Source organism: Lepeophtheirus salmonis, chromosome 5 (assembly GCF_016086655.4).
Source record: "Lepeophtheirus salmonis chromosome 5, UVic_Lsal_1.4, whole genome shotgun sequence".
Taxonomy (NCBI): domain Eukaryota; kingdom Metazoa; phylum Arthropoda; class Copepoda; order Siphonostomatoida; family Caligidae; genus Lepeophtheirus; species Lepeophtheirus salmonis.
The window spans coordinates 6,308,733-6,334,876 of record NC_052135.2 but is presented as its reverse complement, the minus strand read 5'-3'; the positions used below and the strand labels follow the sequence as shown (position 1 = coordinate 6,334,876).

At 33.5% G+C, this 26,144-nt stretch overlaps 1 protein-coding gene across 2 annotated transcripts; it reads right to left on the bottom strand.

Annotated features, from left to right (window-relative positions):
- Nucleotides 1-348: 348 nt before the first annotated feature.
- On the bottom strand, nt 349-25,195 carry LOC121117240 (uncharacterized). 2 transcript variants are annotated; one of them, XM_040711612.2, is made up of 9 exons: nt 24,997-25,195; nt 22,691-23,521; nt 17,514-18,351; nt 11,615-12,027; nt 5,909-6,496; nt 5,681-5,849; nt 4,889-5,604; nt 3,590-4,432; nt 349-3,488 (listed from the first exon to the last, which is right to left on the bottom strand). In XM_040711612.2, exons 2-7 carry the CDS (start codon nt 23,336-23,338, stop codon nt 4,910-4,912), a joined length of 3,351 nt encoding a protein of 1,116 aa, XP_040567546.1. In that variant the 5' UTR covers nt 23,339-23,521; nt 24,997-25,195; the 3' UTR covers nt 349-3,488; nt 3,590-4,432; nt 4,889-4,909. The 2 variants fall into 2 exon arrangements, with proteins under 2 accessions (XP_040567546.1, XP_040567544.1); XM_040711610.2 differs by lacking the exon at nt 17,514-18,351 and adding an exon at nt 16,117-16,960 and having other exon boundaries at nt 542-3,221; nt 4,337-4,432; nt 24,997-25,188.
- Nucleotides 25,196-26,144: the final 949 nt, after the last annotated feature.

Here is a 26,144-nt window from a genome sequence, read left to right as displayed (position 1 = left end):
CTACGCCTTCTGGTGGCCATTTAGAGTTCAGAGCTGTACCCTTAGGTAAGAAAGATTATCTTAAACAAACATTGGGCCGATATGTCCAAAAAGTACATAAGAAAGACGTACTAAACCTTCAAGAGGCATTTTGAGGCCATCGTGGGACAATATAGGGTTACAGCTGCTCTCCAAATATTATCATTTCATTTTTAGTGACTACGGAAATATTTATCGTTAAAGTGAAAAATATTGATTGTTCAGATTTCAACGCCGCATCCGGTATAGGGATATAATTAGGGAGTGAGAGCCTACTAATTAAGTGTATAACTAATGAATAATTATTAAAGATTCATAAGATAGGAATGTTATTGATGAATGTGAAAAATCTCTTTATTAAATTAACTTTGGATCCTAAAAATTGGAAGAGAACAAAACGAAAAAACAGAAAACAAAGAAGATATACAGGAGAGTAAAGAGCTATTTAATTAAGTAATGAAACATATTCATTCTGAACAATGACAAAAACTATATATGAAATGCGAATAACTAATCGTAAATTGGGATGGTGTGTACGTACTCATAATTATTTAAATGATACATAATAATGATATAATTTTGTATTGAAGATAACATTTATATGTAGGTAACTAAGAATATAATGATGATAATTAATTAATTATTATTATTAGCAATGATTGACATGGAACGAATCTTTCCCTGGAAAGATGATGAAAGAAGTATTAACATTGATATAATATGAACTAGTATAATAGCTATATCATGTGAGTGTGTAGCTTTACATAATTATTTAATAAAAAAAATATTTTTTATCACATTTTAGATACTATTTACATTAATATTTATAATAATTTGATTTTTGGGAGATAAATATATATAATTAATTTGAAAATACAACGAGGATTTTCACATGCAATTCAATTGATAGGATTTTTCACCGAGGAAATGTACATATTTGGTCGATTTTTGGTGGAATATCAGGAAAAGTAGACACTTGTCTCATTGCTCGATAGAACATTCCCAATTGTCGGTATAGTTTGTCGTTGAGCCTTCAAGTCAATTTTGACTGGAGTATTTGACAAAGAAGGAAAATAGAACTGAACTATGATATAATAATCCACAAACAACGATACCGACAATAGGGTAGGGGAAAAAATCGACCTACTATTATTAAATAATTTACAATTGAAATATTGTTTCATAAAGCCAATAACTGTCTTCAAAAAAAAAAAAAAAAAAAAAAAGAATTCAAGCTGGAAAGATATTTACATTATTAGTTAAATAAAATATGTAATTCGATGAAAAAAAATACAAATTGAGTATAAAGTAAAGGAAAAAATATAATTAATGAAATGAAAGAAAGGACGATAGACAAGGGGGTAGATATTACACATTAAACTTGACTTATTCGTCTGATTGTCTTAGTGCATTCTTGTCTTATTGGCTAGAAATACATGGGAGAGGAGATTGTCTCATGGATATAATTGATTGTGAGATACGCGATCAACGGATTGAATGCTTATTAAATTGTCTGCTAAATACGAATTATATAATGAAATATCTAAATTACTATTAATTAATTATCTACAAAAAGAGTGAATATAAATAGTTATTATAAAAATGAAAGAATAAAAAAAAATCGGAATATTAAATTGACTAAAATATAACTCAACCTTACTAATAATATCATGGAAATAAATAAAGCGATGATCACATAAGGGAATGATACTGAACAATATTTGACGTCGCAACAGCAGACGACAGATAAAAGACAGTTGACCAAAATAATCGAAAACATAGTATTTCCTTCTATAAGCTCCAACAGTTTTTTAGTATTGTTTGTATAGGCGTTGTAAAAAATATCGGTTTTAAGAAAAATAATTATGCCTTTGAATCTATTAATGATCCTACTTTGATTCCTCTCTTAAATCAAACCATATATTCAATCGAATTCAATCTATTTCAAAATGTTATGCAGACATAAAATTATATAATTTGGAAAAATGTGAAAGTGGGAGGAGTCAAGCGACAAAGAAAAAAATCGAGCATAATCGAAAATCTTATTCAATTTCAGAATCAATGATTATTATTTATTCTTAAATTGAATTATAGTCAGAATAATCTCCCAAATCCATCATTAATATTTTGAAAGGCTCAATAAAATTATATTAAATTTAAGCATTGAAATAAAATATTAGTATACTACATATATTAACCAATTGACATTTCTAAATTCAAATAATTAGGGTAATAAATCCTTAATATGATAATAAACATTTAAAAAAATTAGAATATTTGAAGCTCCGTCTATGTTTTAACTATTACAAGTCGAATTTTTTGGTCAACGGCATCACTCCATGTATTTTATCTCTATGAATAATAATAAACATTCGAAAAAACATCAATTTTATTCTACGTATAATAATTATCTAAAAAGTAAATTTCTATATATTTTGTGTAAAATTCTTACCGACCCATTCAGAGTATACAAAAGAAATGATTTGAGCACGTATACTCTCAATTAGAGTGAGTGGTTAAGAATCTTTCTATGTTATAAAATGGATTGTGGTTTTCAAGACGGTGGATAAGGCACATTTTTGTATCTAACAGACAAAATAATCATTTCATCCTCAATTCTATACAATTACATATATTAAAAGCCAATAGAAGTATTCTATCGAATAAAGGGTAATTAATAATAGGTAGTATAAAAATATCTGGATATTTTAAGGGTGGGATCTCTCTGCGAGCCCCTCTCATCATCATCATCGGTTGTATTCACCAAAGTGATAATGAAGGGACAAAATTCTCTTAAATGAATATGAGTAAAACTTTTCTACATAACGAAACGAATACAGAAGTAGTGAATCTAATAACATTGAAGAAAAAAAAATCATATTTACTTACGTTCATATTTTAATGAATTATTTAAGAGTATGACTCAAAACTATTTAAAAAAAAAAAAAAAATTTGTTTGAATTTAACGGATTAATTAGAACAAATTATGTTCATAAAGTAGTGAATGATTTGTTCATTAATGTGATTGTGCCTTTTATCTCTCTTTCTTTACTTAGTCCATAGGTAAAGTCCTTAGATGATGTACGTTTAGTGTTGGATGAGTCTAAAAAACTAAAAAGACTAAAGTCCCATCAGTCCGGTCCTAATGAAATGTGCCTGTTCTAGGAGCGATCCTTATCCGTCTTTTAAGATAACTAACATAGCTGAAATGACGTAGTTTAGAGGCGGTGTAAGGCTAGAACGTATTATATTCAAGTATTATACGTTCTAGCCATAGAAAAAAAAATATATATATTGAGGCAACAAGACATTTTGGATGGCAGTTTGACATTGTTTGGCACATGTCTTTTTGAATATACCGCTCCGGTGGAAGAGAGTTGAGCAGAATGGGTAGGGAGGCTCTTGGTTTGAAGAACACTTTTGGACTATTAATCGTTAACCCTACTCATTGTTTTTGTTTTTTTCATCAGCTGAGTTCATTAAATTGATTAGAAGATTGGTCAATACCAAATCCTAATTATCCGGCATTCCTTCCGGATAGTTTTTTAAGGTATAATTAATTTTTTTATACAAACGAAATGACTGTAATCTTAATTGTACTTTAATTGTATTGGTACTTCTTAAATGATTGATATTCATATTATGATTTTCGTACTCTATGCTTATGCAACAAAATTAAGGTAGTAGAACAGTATAATATTCAATAGCTGATTCTCTTTGCAGCAAATGCTACACCCCTTTTTTGTGAACAACTGAAATTTATTTCAAGATATTTCCCAACTTTTACTCTCTCTCTATCTGTAGGACTTTCAAATGGTAAAGTAGATGGTACCAATAATAAAAAAGACTGATTAGTACTTTTGGATCGGTCAAAATAAAATTAAAAAGACTTTAGTCCTCTCAATCCGGTACTAATAAAATGTGTCAGTCATAGTACGGGTCCTCAGCATTCTTTACCCGTAAATACAACAACTGAAATGTTACTAATTATATCCTTTCAGGTATTCAACATAACTTCTTTCAAGAGACAAGATACCTTAATTTTGAAGTAGGAGGTGTGTGGCTTGAACTTCATTCCCATGTTTTTAATCTTAGGTAGGAGTGAAGAAAAGATATCTAGGGCTGTAGGACTGAAGGACCGACTAATCGGCCCTTAGGACCGTTGAATGGTTAAAAAAAAATGCTATCGAAAAAAAGAGACTCATTACTAAATCAGTCTTAGGACCAATTCAACACTATGGAGAATGCATATGTCTTAATGTTTGAAAAAAAAAAAAAAAAAAAAATGGAGGAGTAGATAAAGAAAGAGAGGGAAAACCTGAAAAACAAAATTTAGAATCCCGGCCAAATTTGAAGTAAATGATGTCGAAGTGTGAATCCATAGAGGGAGAGAGGATAGGGATGATAAATGCTTCTGAAATATGAAGAAAGAAAAGATTAAAACTGTTTTAGGGCGTTAAATATATATGTATATATTCTTTACTTTTAAAAAAGGGAGGAGGGAAAAAAATAAAGACTTTGCGAGGCCCGTAGTTTTCGAGGTCCCCGGCCTTTTCATACATGTATATATATATATATATATAATATATTAAAGTTGTGCCTTTCTGTATCCAGCAGCTAAATATAAAATAAACGGGATTTCTTATTGTTACTTTTTTTTTTTTGCGCAAGGAAGACCTGCGTTTCTCTCCCTCCCCCTCCTACATTTTAGAAAGCATGGCCATACTAGTATTCATATAATATATATACGTGTAAGAACGGACTCCTCAAATCAACGATCACATATAATAAATTCATGCAGAGGCTAACTATATGTATTTGGGGATAGAAGTAAGAAGTGGGATCATGTTTTGTATATCAATGCTCTTACCTGAGGTTTACGTGAAACATTTCAATTCAACTCAGATCCGGGAGTATCCTCAATTTTTTCCATACAAGCTCCACAGACACAGTATGAGCTTTGAGCGTTGTTATTATGATTGTTTTTCGAAGAGGGTTTATTGTGGGGACATGAGATGTTTTGAGAGGGGTTAGTTGCCGTTGCATTCGTAGAATTAGAGTCTTTTAATGCTCCGGAAGTAATCTGTATTATAGGATCTCGAGTACGTTCAAATTTTCTCCCAGAGTTGAGGGTATTGTTGAAACTCGTTTGTATTTCCTTGCTCTGCAAACAGGCTCCTCCTCCTTCCGTGGTCACTTTTTTTGAAGAAGGTTTGAGAGGAAGGAGGAGAAGGGGCTGTTGAGCCGAATATGCTTCCTCATCTTCCTCATCCTGTCTCGAAGGATGGTAATGATATGAGGAGCCTACTTTGTTATGGATGGCGTGTTTATTGAGAAGGTGTTTACGAATTGGGATGGGAGTTGCATTAACAGAGGTTGAACAGTCAGAGTCTGAGGCAAGTAGGAGATTTTCCATTTCAGGATCATCTCTATGGGCACCGCGTGATGATGAAGACATAAGATCAGACTTCTTTAATATGGATTTTCTGCGATCCGAAGATCCACTGGTTGAATTGTGATTATTTACGCTATTCGGACTGCCCATGAGGGAACTATTTGAGTTATGAACAGAGGCAGCGCGAGATCCTATAATATAAATATAGCGAGTATTTAAGTTGTAAGCTCATGGACAGTCACTAAAGCAAAATAAGTAATGAATCACCAAATTTTTCTCCAAGGGTAACAAGTCCTTGGTTAATGACAGCTGCGATACTGCTCTTAGTCGTCTTCTTCTTTGAAGACTCTGGAGGTAAAACAAAATCAACATCACATTGGCCTGCACTCCTGTTACTATTGCGATCCGTATCTCCATTTGGATTGTAAGAAGAACCCTTGGTAAATATGAAGGATGAGTAAAAAGAGAAGTTGAGGACTTGGATTGATGCCTTACCTGTGACAATCTCAATCGTTTGTGCTTAGGCGTAAGTTCTTGAAGCCCATAATCCCACTTATCCAACTCCATATCCGTACTAACACTCCTACCTGCAATTCGAACTCTTCTCACTGGACTGGAATCCCTTAAAGATTCTGGAAATTTAAGTCCACCCCCTCCTTGACCCAGAGGATTTGTACTCTTTGAAGGAGGTATTTTCTTTGAGGACGAGCCAAAAGGATTCACATACAATGAACTATTAGCGGGATCGTCATGTACAGTGAGCATGGATCCATGCGGTCCCATGGATCCAAGAGTAGCCATCTCTTCAAGTCGAGCCAGAGATCCTTGTGAAGGGAATGGGTGAGTGCTAAAACTGTGAAAGGTGTCTGAACTATCTAAACTTCCAAAATGATCAACAGAGTCATTGATTTTTCCCTTTTGTATTGGAGGATTGGAGGAAGAGGCAGGATTTACTTTGGAGAGGTCTTCAACAGCACTCTCAAACTGCATCAGCTCCATCGTATCTTCTCCTAGGGTATCTGCACTTCGATATTGAGTGCTGCTCTCCGTTTCGTATCCGTTGTTCTTATTGGAGGAACGACCCTTCAAAAAGAGGAACAGGAATCAGTTACCCTTATTTTGTTTTTTCGTTTCTAAATGAATTGGTTTTAGGATTAAATATGTACATATGTAGTTTTTAAAAAAAAGCAAAAAATCTAGGGAATGGAAGAAAATAAAACTTATTTTAAAGAGTTGAATGTATCATTCTTACTATCATCATGGTAGTAGGGGGGTTAAAAGTTAATGATCCAAGCTTATAACATGGATTTCTTCTGTACACTTTAATTACTCTCTCTCACACACACGCAAAAATAAAATAAAATATATATATATATACATTTACAAGAAACTCGCTATAGTTATTATTATGAACGGATAAAAAAAAAAAAAAATCAGAAAACCAAAAAAAACAAAACAAATTGTAACAAAAACAAAATAAAAACCAAAACACAAAACTAAACTCACCTCATTTCTACATAAATGAATGGTTTGAAGAATTTTGATTTTATTAAAAATTCTTAACTTGAAGTGGAATGTCCTCTCTTAAAGGGGCATAGGGGTCCTGAAATTGCAGGTTAATCAATTACACCAAATCTCCGTCACTGTACAAGAAATTTTTTCAAGTACACATTACAAAAAACCCCAGAGATTTACCTTGATTTTGTATTTTCGTTAACAATATTTTGAATTAACCAAAAGTAAAAAAAAATAAAGTCACCTCAATTCGAAATTATGGTACTTATATGTAGTAGGCTTTAAGGTATAAAGATTATTTACAAAATGTAGGATTATGAATAGACTTGTAAATTCTAAGCATTTTGTAGCGTGCGAGTTTTTTTTTTTTTGCAGTTGACAATCTTAACGGTCGTATTATTTTCCAAAGCTGCAATCATTAATCTTTAAATTTTGAGGAGAAAACATTCAATTGTAAATGTAAAGTATTTATCTCATGGAATAATTCCGGAGTTACAAGTTCAAGTCTTTGTTGGAATTAGAGAAGAATTGAGGATCGAACTCAAAGTAATTTCACGTTATTTCCTTTCTAGAGACGTATTGGGAATATTGTTTATTTCCTTCATCTCACAGTTGCTAATCTAATACAACGTAATGTCAGCTAAACTACACTCACCAAAAGCAATCTTTAAATTGTTCGTTACCATCTTAATTTTTTGGGGTTTTCTACATACATAAACTTCTCCGGATTTACAACTCTAGTTTTAGGTGTAAATCCTCAGAGGCTTTTTGATATAATAAGAAAAAAAACCCTTATTGGAATTTTTTTTAGAATTACCTTTTTAAGTCTAAGAAAATAAAGATTCCGAGTCCTATGACATTTTTTTACGTGAAAAACAATACATTCACTTATTTTTGACCAGGGTTGTAAGCGTTCCACTATTTTAGTGTTTCCTTTCATTTTATTTTCGTTCATGTTTCAGCTATTATTTTAATTCCGTTCCGTGTTCGTTTAAGCATTAATTAAATGAAGCTGTACGATGTTTGAGGCGTCAAAAAGTCGGATACTCCAAATGAGATTACTAAATTAGATTGAACTTAGAAAAAAATAGAAGACTTTCATAAATGTCTGGGGCGCCAAAGCTTTTTTGTCTGAAATGTCTATGGGAATCATAAAGAAAATATTCCTCTGAGATATGAGATATGTAAATTGTCTGCTGAGAATATTCCAAATTTGACATTTTTATTGAAAAATGAGACAGACTGAGTGTTTTTAGCGTTCTCAGTTGTATTTCAAAAGTTTCGGCTATAAGAGTTTAAAAACAAACAATTTGAAAAACTATCTGCCAGTATCTAATGAACTTTTTCTTTTCTTTATGAATATGGATGAAAAATTGGTATGATTAATTCTGATTAAGATTTATTTTTTTTTTTTTTTCAGTACAAACTTGTTCCTGAATTGGCACCTACATTTTGCATCTTTTTTATTTTGTCGTCATTATTACATGGCAACAGGAAACGATTGTTTGTGAGAATTGAAATAAATTATTATACTTATAAGAGGGAAAATCATATTTCTCAATGACTACAGTTATTCAGCTCTCTTCGATGAAAATAACTTCCAGCGATATCTCTATCATAAACACCTAATAATAGGAAACTATACTGCGGCCCTCGTAACACAAGAAATCAGAATTTATTATTTTTAATGGCCCATTTGCCTACATTCACGACCAAATGATGAGCCTCATGATTCAAAATTATTGAACTGGTCAAGTTCATATGTTGGAGTTCAGGTAGGGTATTAGAAACTTCCCTATTCGATAATGACCTTCCTTCAGAAAGAGTCCCCTCAGCCCCACCCCTCTGTGTTCGTCTTTGCTTTATCAGCTCTTCAAATCATATTTCAAAAGTAAAAAGAAATATTAACTTTGATTTCTTGTTTTTTTTTAAAAGTACTATTGGAACGGAACGCTGAAATCTTATTTTTAGAGTTAAAAAAATCCTTTCTATTCAGCTTTCCATTCATTGAACACTATTTAATTTTGTGTTCCGTTCACAAGCCTGGTTTTGATAATAAAAAGTTGTACTTGAAGTGTGTGTGTGGGGGGTACGTCCCTTGTAGCCCTACCCCCGCAGATGCACCTGGTCTTTGTTGGATTCCCAGTAGTAGAAATTAGGATCGACTACGAAGTCATTACTGCCTACATATGCCTTTTCCAACTATTGAGCGAGATTTTTGTTTATTTATTCCCTTTCACAGCTGCTAGTAGGTAATCTAATAAAACGTCATGCTAGCTAAATTACTCTCATCTAAACATCCTTTAAATTGTCAGGGTGGCCATTAGTTACAGGTGGTAGTCCTAAGGAGTGTCTGTAGGATTTTATTTTGAAAGGTGCTTTCTATTATAAAAGAAACAAAATCTTTCTTTTAAAGTTTTTAGAGTTAATTTTTTAGAAGAGTCGTAATTGGACCGAAAAACAAACAAACTACAAAGCTTCCTACAATTATTTTTTTCCTGAAAAGCAATGATTTTATGTAGTTTTGTCCATTAAACATGCAGCCTACACCCTGCTGGCGGACACCTCTCCTCCTTATTGGACTTGTTAATGAAACGCAATGAAAGCCGCGCAGTTCTCCTCCAAAACATTATTTAAATAATTTTTTTTTTGCATACCCAAAGTGCTTAGAATTTACATTTCTAATGATAGATATGTAAGTATTTATATAGATAGAACTGTTGACTTTATATAGAGGTACAGAAATGAAAAATAATTATAGAGTAAAGTCCTGAATGTAGGTTAAAAAACCGTAAAAAGACATGAATTATTGTTATTAGTAAAACACGGCACACGAAATGTAAAAAAATATGTATGTACTATATTATAGTATGTTAAAGTGTCAAGCAGCTTTCACATGCACAGAACAGAGATAAGGAAAGATTACCCTTTTGCATAATTATGAATATATACGTACTATCAATGCACATATTATGTCATAATATTTAAATGGGATTTCAAACCGGAGAAAAACACTCAGTATCAAGTTAAGGAGCTCTCTAATTATATATTTGAAAAAAATAATACTTGTTACGAATAAAGGAGAAAGGCAAAAACCAGTGTTTTCACTCTTTATTTTCTATTGTGTTTTTTTTTCACACTTTAGTTTTGCATTTCAAACAAATAAATACAACATTGAGTCAACAACGTTAAAAAAAATCATTTGTTTAAACAAATTCTCTGCTCGTTATGGATTTATGTAAATTTGTGTTATTACTATTGCTAGCAATGTTTATTTATAAATATTATGTAAAGAGATGTGCAAATAGTAATATGATGTAATTGTGAAGAAAATCCACGTCTTAGATCTCATTCTTCCTTGTGCAGAATGGTTATACAGGTGTGTTCGTTTAAGGCTTGATTTTATGATGGATAAAAGGAAATACATTGTTATTGTTTAATTTGTACTTTCAATACATGTAATCTAGATTAAGACTGACCATTTCCCCTTAATTAATCCACCCTTGTTGACGCGCTACAAATACGGTAGAATAACTTAAAAATTACCTCAATACTATAACGTAAGTTCAAAAGGTAATTTCTCGACCATTTGTCATATTTATATGAATAAAAAATATCATATAGTAGATTCAAATACATAGTCTAATATATACCCATATAAATATAAGTCAGGCCTGTGAAGTTCATCAATCACAGTTTCTATGAAATTTTTTAACTCCAGCATCAAGCCTATCACAGGCCTCTTGTTTAGGTGTAGGTATACATTCGACTATTTAAATCTAATGAATGGGTATTTTTTCAATAAGCATATCACAAACGGCCCTAGGAAATTATTTTATATCATTGGTGTAATTTCTCAGTTATTTTTCCTCATTTGTAGGGGGTTCGCTTGAGCCTTCACTTATAGGTTTCAAGTATAATATGGCTCAAGCATCAACTGCGGCGGCCTTCAATGGATCCTTGCTCCTGATGCCACTGAGATTGCCCTTAAAACGCCAAAATATGGAATAGTATATTCGTGCAGCATCAGGTGAGTGGGGGAGGCGACACTCTTTTGCGAAGTAGGCAAGAGCTTCCTTCATCAACATCTTTTGCGTGACTTTGGAGGTTGTCCTGGATGTAGGTCCTCCTGGTCCAGGGGAACATCTCCTTTCTCAAATAATTCATTTGGGTAGCTGAAAAGGCTAAAATAGCTCTCCTGCACTCCATCTGAGTCGTCTAATTCATACTTGCCATGATGATAATCAGGATGAAATGCATAATCACTCCGTATAAATATTTTTTAGATGTCAATGGATTCATTGATTGTGTGACAATAGTCAAACAAACACCATGCTACATCATTTTTAGGAGCAAATTTAAAAGTATATCGTCTTAAGCGAACACACCTTTATAATATGAAAAGATGATTAAAGGGAAAAATAGTGCTATGTACCCTATGTAGGTGTGTATCAAGTCGATTTTGTAGAATCATTTTGTCAGTCATGGATTTCTTAATGTATGTAAATAGTATGAAGGTATTAATTAAGTTATGTAATTAGGGGGGGGGACTATATCAAACAACTCAAATAAAAATATGATTTGACATGCAATATATGTACAAGGAATAAATACCATCGAATTGAGTGTACCCCCAATTAAAACCCACCCAATAACTATGTGTATATGTATAACTACTCTACTTACCCCTGTATTGAACCCATCATTGTCACAATTTTGAAGCTTAATGGGATCATTTGATGTATTACAAACATTATTATTCGTCACATCCGCAGAGTTTGCCGCTAGGTTATTTGTATTGACCGTATTTGTTGTCGAAGCTGGTGGTGAAACATTGATGTTATTTGCATTAGTCACAATCTGAAGAGTTGACAACTCCTCTTCCTCCTCATCTACATCCGGCTCCACATCCTTGGGCCCAAGGTGACTCCCAGGATGTTGATTCATTTTTCGTATATTAACGGTTTCATCCAAACGGTGATCATAGAGGCGGTAACAGCCGGTTCCAGTGTGGCCTTGATGCCGTGGTATGACGGCAGCATCTCCTTCAGGATCCATATCGATTTCCAACTGACTTCCCATGACGGACATGTTATGACCTGTGAGGGATATATATAATGCTTTTAATAAGAGATTTGATCATAGAGGTGGTGTTGAGTGTCGGGGAAAGGGTCATGCATAGGCTTGTATGCATGTAAATAAGAGGAGGAAAGATATTTGAAGTATTTAAAGTGTAATTGTGGTTAGTTAGTTAAAATTATCATAAGGAAGAAGGAGGACAAAGGACATGTTAGTAAGATGTAAGTAAGCTAGAATGCTGTAACTCATGCAAAACCTAGAAACAAAACACATTATGTATATTATATGTATGTATTGAGTTATGATAGAGAAGGACGGTTGAAGTAAGGAGGCACTAGATAGATAGGGAACGATAGAAACAGATAGAAATAGAAAAAGGTAATTCTAGGTGTCAACTTTACATCTAGGATACGTACACTATTAGTTATCAAAGTACGGAGTCAATGATACACACTATGTAATAATTACGAACAAAGAAACCAACTTTCTAAATAAATAACATGTTATAAAGGTTCTATGTAGTGTTGTGTCGTTCCTTAATTAGTGTTAGGTTTGGCCCAGTCCTTGGAATTTTTCCTATAAATGTCGTGCGTTGATTAAGTCAAATAGGATATATCAGATAGGCAATAAGAGCATTGCACAATCCATGCAAAAATATGTATTTAGGTTTCCATTATAATCCAATATAATACAAACAGATTATATTTTTGCTAATCTAATAAGATAATTAAAAAACAAAAAACAACTCTCAATGAAGTCACGAAGACGGATAAGTAGGACTGGACTGGACACCGGTTCTCAGTCCTAAATAAGGACTGACACAACACTATGTCTATGTATATGTTGTGTACAAGTTTAAGCAAATTCTACAAGTTGCAACCCAAAAAATGAGATGTGGAACGACGTAGCGTAATGAACAAACCGCGCAGGAGAAATCCTTCTCTTGAACTTAATGTGTGCAGGTTCGTATCTCGGCCTTTCTTCAAGAAGGAAATATACTTAGTGTATATGGTATCTTCTGGTAATTAGGCAAATAAGTCAGTCATAACAACTGCTATTTATTTAATAAGTACTCCCAGACTATCATTGTCATATTCCTTCTCCCACAATTTTTCAAATGAATTAGAAATATATATGTAGGGATTTCATAATCTTACATAGTATTTTATTCGATGCTGTATTTCAATATACCAGAGTAATACTATGTTAAAAGGTAGCTAGCTATACATTTGTATTTCTATATGATAGCCAAAATTTATTTATAGAAATAATAAGATGGGCAATTAATATATATATATATATATATACAACGAGGGATCAACGAGGAATTGTATTCCTGTCCTTTAAGAAATAGAGCATACATATTGTATTCAGTATAAATTATGCCTGATTACTTCGTTTATTTATCAGAAATAATAAGTTATGAAATACCCATGACGTAATACAAGGGAATCAATAGTTGACAACAAAGTAAATAGTGTATTTTTGTGTAAGGGAGGTAACGCCGTGATATATATTAAACTGTTAGAAAGTACTAAAAAATATGAGTATTCTGTCACACATTATATAGTTAAGAAAGTTCCGAGTTATATTACTCATAAATACATTATAATCATGTAATTTGAATATATATAAAATGAAAGTATAGGTTCAATGAATAGTTGGGTATTAGAAATATCAATGTTCTAATTAAATAATGGATTATAAGACGAAGAAATTGCAACTTGTACACAACATATCTATTATAACTAGTATACAATAACTCTAGACGCTTCACCCCGACCACTGAGGGGACTAAAGTTATTTTTGGCTTTGAATAAGACAATAAACAACACGGTATAGGTAAACATAATAATAATACAGGAGTCACTCTAAATGAATAAGGCAACAATAATGATGAAGAAATAATGGATTCGTCCTTTAATATTTGTAGATATATAGGCACTATAATTATAATTAATTATTTGGAGATTTTGAACTCACTACCTTCCAACTTCTTGATAATTCTATGATTATTATTTTTTTTAAATCCCCTAATTTTCTTTGAGCCAAGTTGTACATCATCACATATGAAGAACACTTACTGTAGACACACTCCAGACACTTGGCTCAACAAAAAAAATCACCCAATACAATACCCAAAAAAATCCTGTGAAAAATATCCGTTTAAGAAAGAAATAAAGAAAGAAATCAAAATTAAATTAGGGAGAATATCATGATCAAATATTAAAAAAAAAAAAAAATCATAAAACATCAAGGATATTGGCTAAAGTGTTATTCCACCCCTTTTGGTAAAATCCTTTCTAACTCTCTGAAATGTCTACCCATTTCCGGAAACTGCCGTGTTGTGTTGTTTTTCAGTTTAATGGATTGCCTCCTTTCTCTGTTTTTTGTTTTGTTTTTTAGTTGTATATATAATATTGAAAAAATGGGTCACTTTGTAAAAAGCCTCCCTCACTTTCTACTATCCCCATTCCACCCCCTTCCCCAATTTGATAAGTACTCTTATATATATGTACAGGGTGGGGATATTAAATCAAATCTAGAACAAGTTTAGATTTCAATACCTTTGCAAGATCTATGTTTATGAAAGTGTGCTCTAGAGATTTACCTGGAAAAACTGTATTAGAAAATATACAATATCCTGGGATGTACTATAATACAAACGCCATGATGCCATTATTGTTGCTGACGCAAGCCCAAAGACGTAAATAACTCCATAGGTAATAATGCTAGATAGGTTAAATTGATATTAAGATGGTATAGTTTTAAATTGGTGTGGTTTGTTCAAATCGGGTAATTGGAAATGGATAATTTACATAAAAACAAACATTGTTAAGACCTTTATATTTTGCCCCAGGATTTATAACCCCTTGGACTACTGTGTGCGGGGCGTTTTGGAGAGAGATAGTCCGATAAACGTCCACATAACACTGTTGACGCCTTGTGGGCAGTTATCGAAGGAGTAGCCAACATGGGCAAGGATTTCCTTATCAAAGCCTGTGCCAGGTTCAAGACCAGGTTGGAGGCTGTCGTTGGTTGGTTTGAGGGAGGGATTGACGTCACTATGGACATGTAAGGGCAAAAATTTGTAAATTGCTGAATTATTTTTGAGAAATTACTTGTAATAGAGGTACCTGGGTTAATATAAGATACCCTATATACATACACTTTAGTATTCAATCTAGAATTACTATTTTTTCACATGTGACAGAAAATGACACCATCTTTCAGCCACTTTAAATTCAGTCTAATTGTCAAATTTATCAAACTTTGAACAGTAAGAGGCGTAGGATACTGTTTATGTATTATTATGTAATAACTAGCTAAATGCAAACAATACACGAATTTAGTTTCATTTATACGAATGCAAATTTGGTGGCCCAGAGCATGGAGTAGAATGGGTTTTTTGCAGGTGCGCAAAAATGGGCTCAAACTTCAAATATGTTTGTGTGTAAAAGATAAGTTTTCAGAATTATTAATGCAGAACATGAAGGGACATCTATTCTGAAAGTTCTAGTTACAAGACTAGGTTAAAAAATGTAGGGGATTTTGAAAAATGGCTCATTTGACTCCAGTTACTCCATACATTATTCCTTAATTTTCCGGATTTAAAATCTCTACCCTGTATATACTCGTATAACCTACATATATGTATGTATCTAAGAAGTATTGTCAAATTTTTGGAATATGTAGTGTAACTGTTGTTTGGTGGGTGGGGGTAAAGAAATAAAAGAATGGAGACAGAGGAGAGAAAACGTCTTATGAAAATTAAAAATAAAAAGATGAGGGAAAATTATATTTATATCTAAGATATTCCCTGCAGTCAGTCATAAAAAAGAAAAATTATATCATAAAAATCCATATTCTTTTATGATTATATTATACATAAAAACTTGAATGATGGACAGACAAAAATTATATATATTTATATATGTACATGGGGAGAGGAAGAACGTAGACCTTGTAAGAATTATAAGGATTAAAACAATTCACTCAAGCATACGACGACATATTATGATGTTAGTTGGTTAGACAGGAACAGTCACATAGGTATACACACACAAAAAACAAAGAGCCAAACATTAATCTAGTCTCAATTGTCTCACCTAATTCATACACTAAATCCTCTTCTTCCAAGTTTATGGTATAAGAATCTCTCAGATTAATGGGTTTAGACCCTATAAAAGATCCGGATTGTCGAGCCTTTTCTAGTGTTTCTCTTCGTTTCATGACCTTTTCCCGCCTCATTTGGTTCTTATAAAACTCTGCAAAGTTATTCACAATGATGGGAATGGGAAGTGCAATGACGAGAACACCGCAAATACAACAGACGGAGCCTACAAGTTTCCCAAAAAGTGTCTCTGGACTCATGTCTCCATAGCCTACAGTCGTCATTGTAATGGCAGCCCACCAAAATGAGGCAGGTATGCTTGTAAACTTAGTTTTCGGTACTTCTCTCTCAGCGAAATAGGCAAGAGACGAAAAAATGAGCACGCCCATGGCGAGAAAGAGTAAGAGAAGCCCTAGTTCTTTATATGAGTTGCGTATTGTAAATCCGAGACTCTGGAGTCCCGTAGAGTGTCTAGCCAATTTCAGAATCCGAAGGACTCGCATGATACGAAACACTTGCACTAATCTCCGAATCTCTTGAAAGGACTCTGTGGACCGATTTGATTCAATGAGAAAGAGAGAGATGAAATAGGGAAGAATGGCTAAAAGATCGATTATATTGAGTGAGCCCTTACAAAACTGCCACTTATTAGGGCATGTTGCAAATCGAAGGATGTATTCGAGGGTAAACCAAGTTATACATATCGCTTCCACTAGACTCAGCGTCTCATTATCTGTGGGATTTCCGTCTTGGTCCACACCTTGGAACTCAGGGAGGGTATTTAGCGTTAGAGCAATGGTTGAGACTATTATGAACGTTATGCTTATGAATGCTACGACCTAAAAAAATACAGTCTTCATCATTATCGAGTTGAAAAAGTACTATGTTTAAACTGTATTATTGACAACAAGCTGATATTAGTATTTAAATCATTCGCACGCAGAACTATGATTCTAGGTATGTACATATATACAGAATGTCTTACTGCTTTTCCTTTGGTATACTTATAAACTACACTTTTCAGTCCCTTCTAGGACACGACTCGGAATTCATAAATATAATCTAATTTCAGACCCATCAGCATATTCATACCTTAGCCAATTCCAAGATAATTTTAGTAATATTTTTGTGGAGAAATATAAAAATATGTTTGAATCTCGTCTCGTATGTCAATGAAAAAAAAAAAAAAAATGTTTAAAAATAGATAAATAAAAGTTATACAAATAATCCCTTCACAAATCATTATTATTATTATTATAGGGTATTACTCAAATTAAATCTTTAATTAATTAATAATAATAAATCTTGGCGAAAAAATATATAAATCTTTAAATAAATGACTCTTAATTTAAAAAATTTCATAAGCGTATTTTTTTTTTCCCTATGACCCACCTTGATCCACGATAACATCAACCAAGTCCATGTTTTTGGCAAAAGCGTCTCTAAGATTAACATGGTGAAGGGAAACGATGGACCCCTCTTTCCTGGCTCGTTCAATCGCCTCCTTTCTCTTGATGGCTTTCTCACGACGCATTTCGTTTTTATAGAACTCTGCAAAATTATTCACAATGATGGGAATTGGAAGGGCAACGACGAGAACACCGCAAATGGCACACATAGAGCCAATGATCTTCCCTAGTCCAGTTGTAGGAGATATATCTCCGTAGCCTACCGTGGTCATTGTAATGATAGCCCACCAAAAAGTTTCTGGTATTGATCCAAAGGGTGTGTTCTTTTCATCTTTTTCTGCAAAGTAGCAGAGGCTTGAGAATATGAGAACACCCATAGCTAAAAAAAGCATGAGGAGACCCAATTCCTTGTAGCTATTTTTAAGCGTAAATCCTAAGCTCTGAAGTCCAGTGGAATGTCGAGCTAATTTAAAAATCCTGAGTATTCGCATGATTCGAAACACCTGAACAATGCGCCGTACTTCCTCAAATCCTGAGTTGGAGGACTCAATAAGAAATAGGCTCACAAAATAGGGCATGATGGCTAAAACATCTATCACATTCATTACCCCTTTGACAAAGGCCCACTTGTCAGGGGAGGTAGCAAAGCGGAGTACGTACTCCAGTGTAAACCAAGTGATGCAAACAGCTTCTACAAGGGCTAGCTTGGGATTGTCCTCTTGATTTCCATCCTTATCCGTTGTTGATATGGCAGGTATTGTGTTCAGAGTTAAGGCTATGGTCGAGACAATGATGAAGGAAATTGATATAATGGCTACAACCTGGAAAAAGGGGTTAATTCATGGAAAAGTTCGTCTTTTTATGAGAGACAGATAATGTAAGAGTGTGTGTAAGTGAGTAAAAGAGAGAGATCCTTGCTGCCCTACTTGATTGGTTCGTCATTTCTCATTTATTAGCCACCTCATTTGTTGTTTATACTTTTTCTTTAAAAAAGTAGAAGAAAAAGCAGTAATTGACCGAATTTAAAATCATTATGATTGATTGATGAGTGCAAATTAATTATTCTACTAACCTAACTCCACACACTGTTAAAACTTTCAGCAACACCTCACTATTATAACTTTAAAAAAAAAAGGAAGATTCGTGCTTTTTGTTATTTAAAAAAAAAAAAAAAAAACCAATCATGCAAACACATTCGGGTACATTGTAGAAGTTTGCCCGCATGTCATACTTACCATTTCTATCTCGAAATTGGAGACAGCCAGAGTGGACGGTTGAAATTATATCATCACAAACTTTTTATTTAGAGAGAAAATACTTTGCAATGCGAAGGATATATTATTCGAGTAGGATGAGAGGGATTTCGAATCAATCGATCCCAATTACTCGAGTAAGTTTCCAAGTAGGATGATTAGACAATCATTGGAGTTTGTACAATATATTTCTATTAATGTATCTTTATTGTAATTGTCTGTTAAATCGGGAGTTAATGGATTTGAGGAAATATAATTTCATCTCCATCTTCTTTATTATTAAAGATGATGATATTTGAATTTCAACTATCATCTGCAGCTGTCTCCAATTTCGAGATGGAAAGAGAAGGTATGACGCAGGGTCAAACTTCTACAATGTACCCACACATTAGTCATAGATATTCATATCTAAATCAAAATACATGAAAATAAAACTGTATACATATAGCATCTCCTCTCTGAGCTTCAGAGACTCTCTGTTGCTTGTAGCAGTCCTCTGTTCTATGATGGATAAGGAGGCAACAAGGGAAAAAAAGGAAAACATTATTTGGGGAAATAAGGGGTCTCAAATCTCATTTCCTATTCAGACTTATGTAGAGCCCATAAAGGATGAAAGAAGAATGTGTATATCACATTGAATACATAGATATTTTTATTAAGCTTCATAGGAGTAGCTTCCTCGATACGCTTAATTAATATTCTAAAAACGAAGGAAGAAATGTTCATTGCATTCCAAATCATTTCACTTCATTTCTCTTCTCTTAATGAATACATGAACATACTTATTATTATAGAAACATACTATAGATCAACAACACTAATAAGATGAAAGTCCTTTTAGACTACTTGAATTTTCATGTTGTCAACAATGTATTTCTATTTTTTTAGGGATGAAATCCTTCAAATATTGTAACGTTCCTTCCTTTTAACTCTAAAAAGTTTCTTGTCACCTTTGGGATTTTTTTTTTTTTTGTCAAATTTGTAAAAAGAACAAAAATATCCTTTCAAAATTGACAAAAAAAAAACAACATCAAGCAGGATCCTTTGATGATGTCATCATTTAATAATTAGGCCCATCCTCCACTTACATATACATTCTAGCACCGGTGCTGCCTATTAACTTTTATGGACGCGTTCAAATCGGACGTTTAAGTCGTCTTATCGAATAATCTTTAGTAAATTACTTAATTATCTTAGATCCCAATATAGATGATGGCGTCAAGCAATTCTTGTGCCAGAAAGATATTTAATATTTAAAAAAAACTAATTCATTAGGGTATGAGCCTTGTTAATTTTAATTAGTTTGTAAATAAGGGGACATAGGGTGGCGCCGTATTATGACAAAATAATAGAACTCCCTAAATGATAATTATCATTATTATATAAAGGAGACATTTTGCAACGTTTATTAAGTACTGATAACAGAGACGGACCGAATTTTAAGCCCACTATTAACAACTGGAACTACCTTTGCTCTTGTGGATAAGGTATAAGGGAGAAAGAAAAAAAATGAGGTATTTTGTCGATGGACAAATATTTTAGTACATGAGGTGAACAGGGGCGTTGCTTGTTTTTATCATTCAGGTTGAGGAGGATGGGGGGTTTAGTCCCACAAATTATAAACACCATAATACTTATATAAATTTGTTTAATATATATATTAAAAAAACTTCAAAATCCCCCCCCCCCAAGGGGCTAGCAACACCAATGGTGGAGAGCCTTGGCTGATATATTTGAGATTGTTAGACCTTTTTTTATAAATGGTACTCTTTTTGTATCGGGTTGTTATTCACGACCATCACCCTGGTAAGCTGCCTTCTTGAGGGTATTTTAAAATTTGTACCGTTTTTCAAAGACCTATTGAAGAGACAGGGCCCATATTAAGGACTGATATAACCTACATATAAATGTCTAAGATGAATATCCTTTTGAGACACTCTGAATTGATATGTACAACTTCAGCAATATCTCTTAACATTTTAAATATAGTTAACTCTTAGGTCAAAGCCTATGTATTCCTCCCTCAAGGAACAAACTCCCTGTTATCTTCCTCCTAATAATATAAGTACGTCTTTTTGGGGCAAAACCCTCTTCCCTCTCGTAGTGGGCGACGCCCTCTTCTACTACATAAGGCTATACACATTACACATATATGTATGTATAAAATTTCGCCTCTGTTCCATTTTCATAATGGAACATTCAACTACAATAAAAAAAGGGATTGTGAAAATGTTGTAGCACACTGCCTTCTAAGGAAATCAGAGAAGGGGAAAAGGAGTGGTCTAGATATAACTGTGTTTATGAATATCATAAACTAGGTCAGTTCAAAGTTTCTTATTTCTAATAATGAGGCAGGCACTTTGGTGGAGTGAAACATTCCGGCTTTGGCCTCTTGAAAAAAGCTAAGGAATAACTTTTATCCTTTACTCATTCAATCCTTTTTTGTTTCTTAGTACTATTATTATTTTGTTAACAAAATATGTACGCCCCATTAATTGGGGAAAAACAAAAAAAAAACTAAGAAAAAGCTCATATTGTCTCTTGTAATAATTCATAAATATGGAGAGATTATCAGAGTTTGTACACCGTGCGTCAGTAAATCCCAGAAAGATCTTTAAAGGTAACTTTCGATTAAAAAAATAGACAATTTGCAAGGTTTTTAGAGAAGAGATTTTAAAGTTCTGAATTTCAGCTTTTAAATTATATTTGTTTCGCTCAAATCGGACTACAACAAGTGCTGAAATGGAAGCACTAAAATAATGAGTTTCTGACTTTTCTCCGTGCTAGAATACCATTGGCATCTATTTGTGAGATTGTCCTTGTAGAAAGACACTTGTTTATGAGGCAAAAAGAAAATTAAGGATGGAGAAAGTTTGGAGGGGAAGGTGGGAGTGGAGGGCAGAAAAAGTGAGGACTTAGGAGTTTTGGGGACACCATTCAGCACAATCCAAGAAGGCCAATGCAAACACTTTGAGGAAAGTTGTGTGTCTCGGATGCCAATGAGTGCAGAACAGTGGGGAACCTTCGTATGAGCTCATATGTCGGAAGGAAACGTCAACTGAATCGGCCTAAATCAGCAAACTGGATAAGGAAAACTGGTAATTAATTAGTCATCCAGCTTTTGACCCCTATCATCCCCTGATTGCACTCCCCTATATTATGGAGTCAGAGGCTATGTAGAAAGTAGGTAGAGCCTGTGCCAATACCCACTCGTCTGTCAACCCCTTTAAAGCTGCTGTTGAGGAGCAAGGGGCTAACATGTCGGATGACTATGTTTAAGGGTATGCAATGCCTTTAGGGGGAGAATTGAGGTAATAGGTGGACATTTTGAGGAATGAAAGTTGAATATATGTATGTAAATAATTAATTGCATTGATAAAGATTTTTCTACCACCACTCCCGCAGGAGCCTCTACGGGGCATTGGAGTTGGCTAAGCTTTTTTCTGAGATTTGCTGACGCGCACTGTAAATTTCTGCTTTTGTATATAGAAGTACAAATTACTATAAGGGATTTCATGAGGGAAATTGTCATACTTTCATTGATAAATAGGTTGCTTTTTAAGATATGTATGTAGTGTTTGAGCATTCATTGTTTGTTTTTTCAAAGGAATTATTGAGTAGAATGAGAAAATACTTAATTTATGGCTCCAAAAGTCATTTTATTCATTTCTTCGACTATGTATGCATACAGCAATGGGTAACGCGCTACTACGTATATATGTAATATATACTTGTATGTACATAGTGTATATCTCTTTATATACAGAGGGAAAAAGAGAGGAGTTGAATGCGTATACAGAAAGATATCTACATATATGTACAACTATTAGATAGATATCGAAATCATGTTCGTTTCCTGCTAAAAATGAAATGAGAAGAACAAAATAAATAAAAAAATTATTTTTACCCTCGCTGCTACAGAAGTCGTGGGCTTTTCTAGCAGATCCCATAGATATTTTTGATAATGAGCACATCCATGATCTCCAAAGTCCTCTTCATCCGAGGTCTTGAGAGAATCTGCCTCCTTCTTCATTTCTTCATTCACATGTTCCTTTCTCTGATGATACTTGTGCTGACAACAAGACTCCAAGTAGAGCTCATCAATCCCCCAGAACTCCAAATCATCACTAAAAGAAAGAACACACATTTCCTCCACCAAATGAAGCTTTCCCGTACGATAAAAGTTCAATATGGAGGAAAATGATCGGGGATGTCGATCAAAGAAATATTCATTGTCTACAAGGGAGTAGTCATCACAGAGTTCCATGAGTGTCTCATGGCTATTACATTCACGTAGGCGACCAAGTCGAGTATGAGGGAGACGCTCGAGTGTCCTCCAAAGGACCTCGTGCTTCGTCCCTCCTACATTGAGAAGAACACGCCGATTCATGGCCTTGCTTCGCATAATCATAAAGGGCTCTGGGCCCACTCCATCTGAGGAAGGCGGCATGTTCACCTTTGGATCTCCTTCCCATTTTAGGGGAGGGGGCTTAACGACAACACTGCTGGGTGGCTCCTCTTCCTCTTTTTTTGAGTCCGAATTGGAGTCTGCCATCGAAATCTATCTCGGCGATGTTCGAATGCGGAACATCGCCTGAAGAAGAAGATGAGTTGGGGTAATCATCCTAGGGGGCCTCTCATTCTTTTAAGACACAGGTGGCGAGTTTTTTGATGAAGTTGATGTGAGTGGATGGATATGAACTGGAGCCTCTCCTTAATTTTAAAGATTGTAAACAATCTGAAAGGCAAAAATGTAATAAAAATAAAAGAATGAAATATGTCTTTTTTTTTTATTGAATACAAATTTCGAAACAAATGGATTAAGATGGCAAGTCATCATCATCATTTAAAAAAGGATAATTTCGTAACGTTTCCATGTTTCAAATAATAACAATAGAGAAATTATATGTATACATAATATAATAATACTGTATTTTAAAGTAGAAAGCTCGGAAGAAGATTGTCATAGCTAAATAAATACAAAAATAGGGGAAAGACCGAAGAACATTGATTCATACTTCCTTTATTTAGCAGAATAATGTCATAGTAATAACAAAAAACAAAATGACTTCTTCTTCCAGAGAGCAAATATTGGTATGAATATTTCAACCACCCCGTTCCTCCATAATAAAAAAAAGTAGCTCAATTTTATGACCTTAAGTGGATCAATAAAAGCGATAACAGGACTTTCATTCTTATCATTAAATATAATTCCACATTATGGGAGAGTAGGTAGTAAAAAAAGAAGAAGAAAAAGTAATAAACACAATAAAGGGGGTTATTATTGCACTGCATATAGCGCGCAATCCTTTGTTTATTTGTATGTGTCTTTGTTATTAAGTTTGTGCCCTAGTTAGAAGTAGAAGAGGGGGGGGAGAAGAATCCTTAGAGTGATAAGGTGACAACTCCATACCTGGTAGGTATGTGTAAACATATTAATATAATTTATGAGAAGAGAAAGCACTTGAAAGGTCGGTTGACTAAAATAATAAAAACCCCTTCAACTTGTTGGTTGCTTGCACTGAATTACTATTTAATATATATATCATTTATTTATTTGTCAATATGTAATTACACAACACTACAAATACTCCATGAACTAGTATTTATACATATAGGTACTTATATTATGAGGAAAGAGAGTAAAGAATAAAAAAAAAAAAGAGACGAATTCCACGTATAAAATATATCGAAAAATTGAATTGTATCCAAGAAATACGAGAGAGTACTCTATATTATACTAATAAAATACAAATATATATCAATGTGTATACATAACTTGTGTATGTATGTATGTATATAGTAATAATATGTGTCTATCGTCCATTGAGAAATAAATACCTTTAATTAATTATCTATGCAGCGTACAAGTCAGGTTGATTAAAGTCTTTTTAGTATCAGTATGTACATAAAAATATACATTTATATAATGATCATTTAGAAAGCTTTTGACCCCGCTCTCCTTTTCTTTCAACCCTAGATGTTGCACCTTGCAGTTTTTTTATTTAAACTATGTATATAATAAAAACAGCCTAATTGAGATACAATCAAATCCAATGTTCTATGCCTTTTAAAACTCCACTTCCAAGGACTTTCTTGAAAAGGATATACAGAAACACTCCAATTCTTGTCAAATTATTACAAACAACATTTGAACGTCCATACTTTGGCTGCTTTCACAAATAAAGCATAAAAACTATGCAACATATTTACCGTTCATAATCAAGTTTTGTATTCTTGGGGCAGTATTTCCTCCTCTCCAGGGACTGGGTCCTCTCTATCCGCACTCACAGCAATTAAAACACTAAAGTATAATTCAAAATTCTTCAAATCTAAGGAGGTTTGACTGCATTAAGTAGCACGCATTCACGTCCTCCCCGTCCTTCCTCCTGCTAGTCGTAGTCTATTTCCTGAGGAATCAAAATCGGCCAGGGAAATTACGGTCGTGTTTTTTTTTTCTTCAGTATGCGAAGAAGGTGCCTCGCTTTTTAATTCAGTTTCCCCCTCGCTTTGTCGGACGCTTCACCGCTCTCCTTTTTTTATTATTTGGAGCACCCTGACAAGAGGAAAACATCACTCAACCTTTGTATTTGAAAGCACTGACTGTATATCTTGTACATATATATAATATGTACAACACAATAAAAGAGTGGTCTGAAAAGTTTCATACATAATAAAGATACAAGACATTTTTTTCTGAATTTTTATTTTTGAACAAAGTCTCCAAGTATCTCTGTAACCTGTCCAAATAATACTCCGTGTTTTTCTCTCCTAAATAATTGTTTACACACTGTTTTTGTTTTTGGCTCAATCACTCGGAGTTGGATTGACTTAGACACGTCAAATTTTAATACAACAAGTCTTTATATGTCTGCTATCGTTTGTATCTATTTAAGGATTACATTTTCAAAATACTTAATGACAGTTTGAAACTAAATATATTTTCTCCATCTTGACAAAAAAACGCACAATACTCAACTCACTGTTATATAACAGCTGCACGTCCAAAATGGCTGAAACTTTAGAGAGTAACTGTCAATAGATGGTAGATAGATGTGACTATCTTTTATATAAGTGTATTGCCATCTTCACATTGAGGTCGGAATTTTTTCAGATCACTCCCGTAACTAAGTAGATACTAATTTAAACATAATTATGCATTCACTTCAATGATTTTGTGATCTTACATTACTTTATTCTAACTACCTATTTACTCTCTTTCAAAAGCACACGCTTTATCATCAAAGTACTATCCTACCTTACAATAAAATTCCCTACTTCGATACTTGTTTATTATGATGTATCTTAGTATCATTTTTTTTTGTCTTGTTGCTGTTTACTGTTATGTCATGCTTCTAGTT

Coding starts and splice junctions, on each gene's coding strand:
- LOC121117240 (XM_040711610.2), bottom strand. CDS start 23,338: ATGGCAGACTCCAATTCGGACTCAAAAAAAGAGGAAGAGGAGCCACCC. Junction 6,497..11,614: donor ATGATGGGTTCAATACAGGG/GTAAGTAGAGTA, acceptor CTCTTTTTGAAG/GGTCGTTCCTCCAATAAGAA. Junction 5,605..5,680: donor TACCCTTGGAGAAAAATTTG/GTGATTCATTAC, acceptor TTTATATTATAG/GATCTCGCGCTGCCTCTGTT.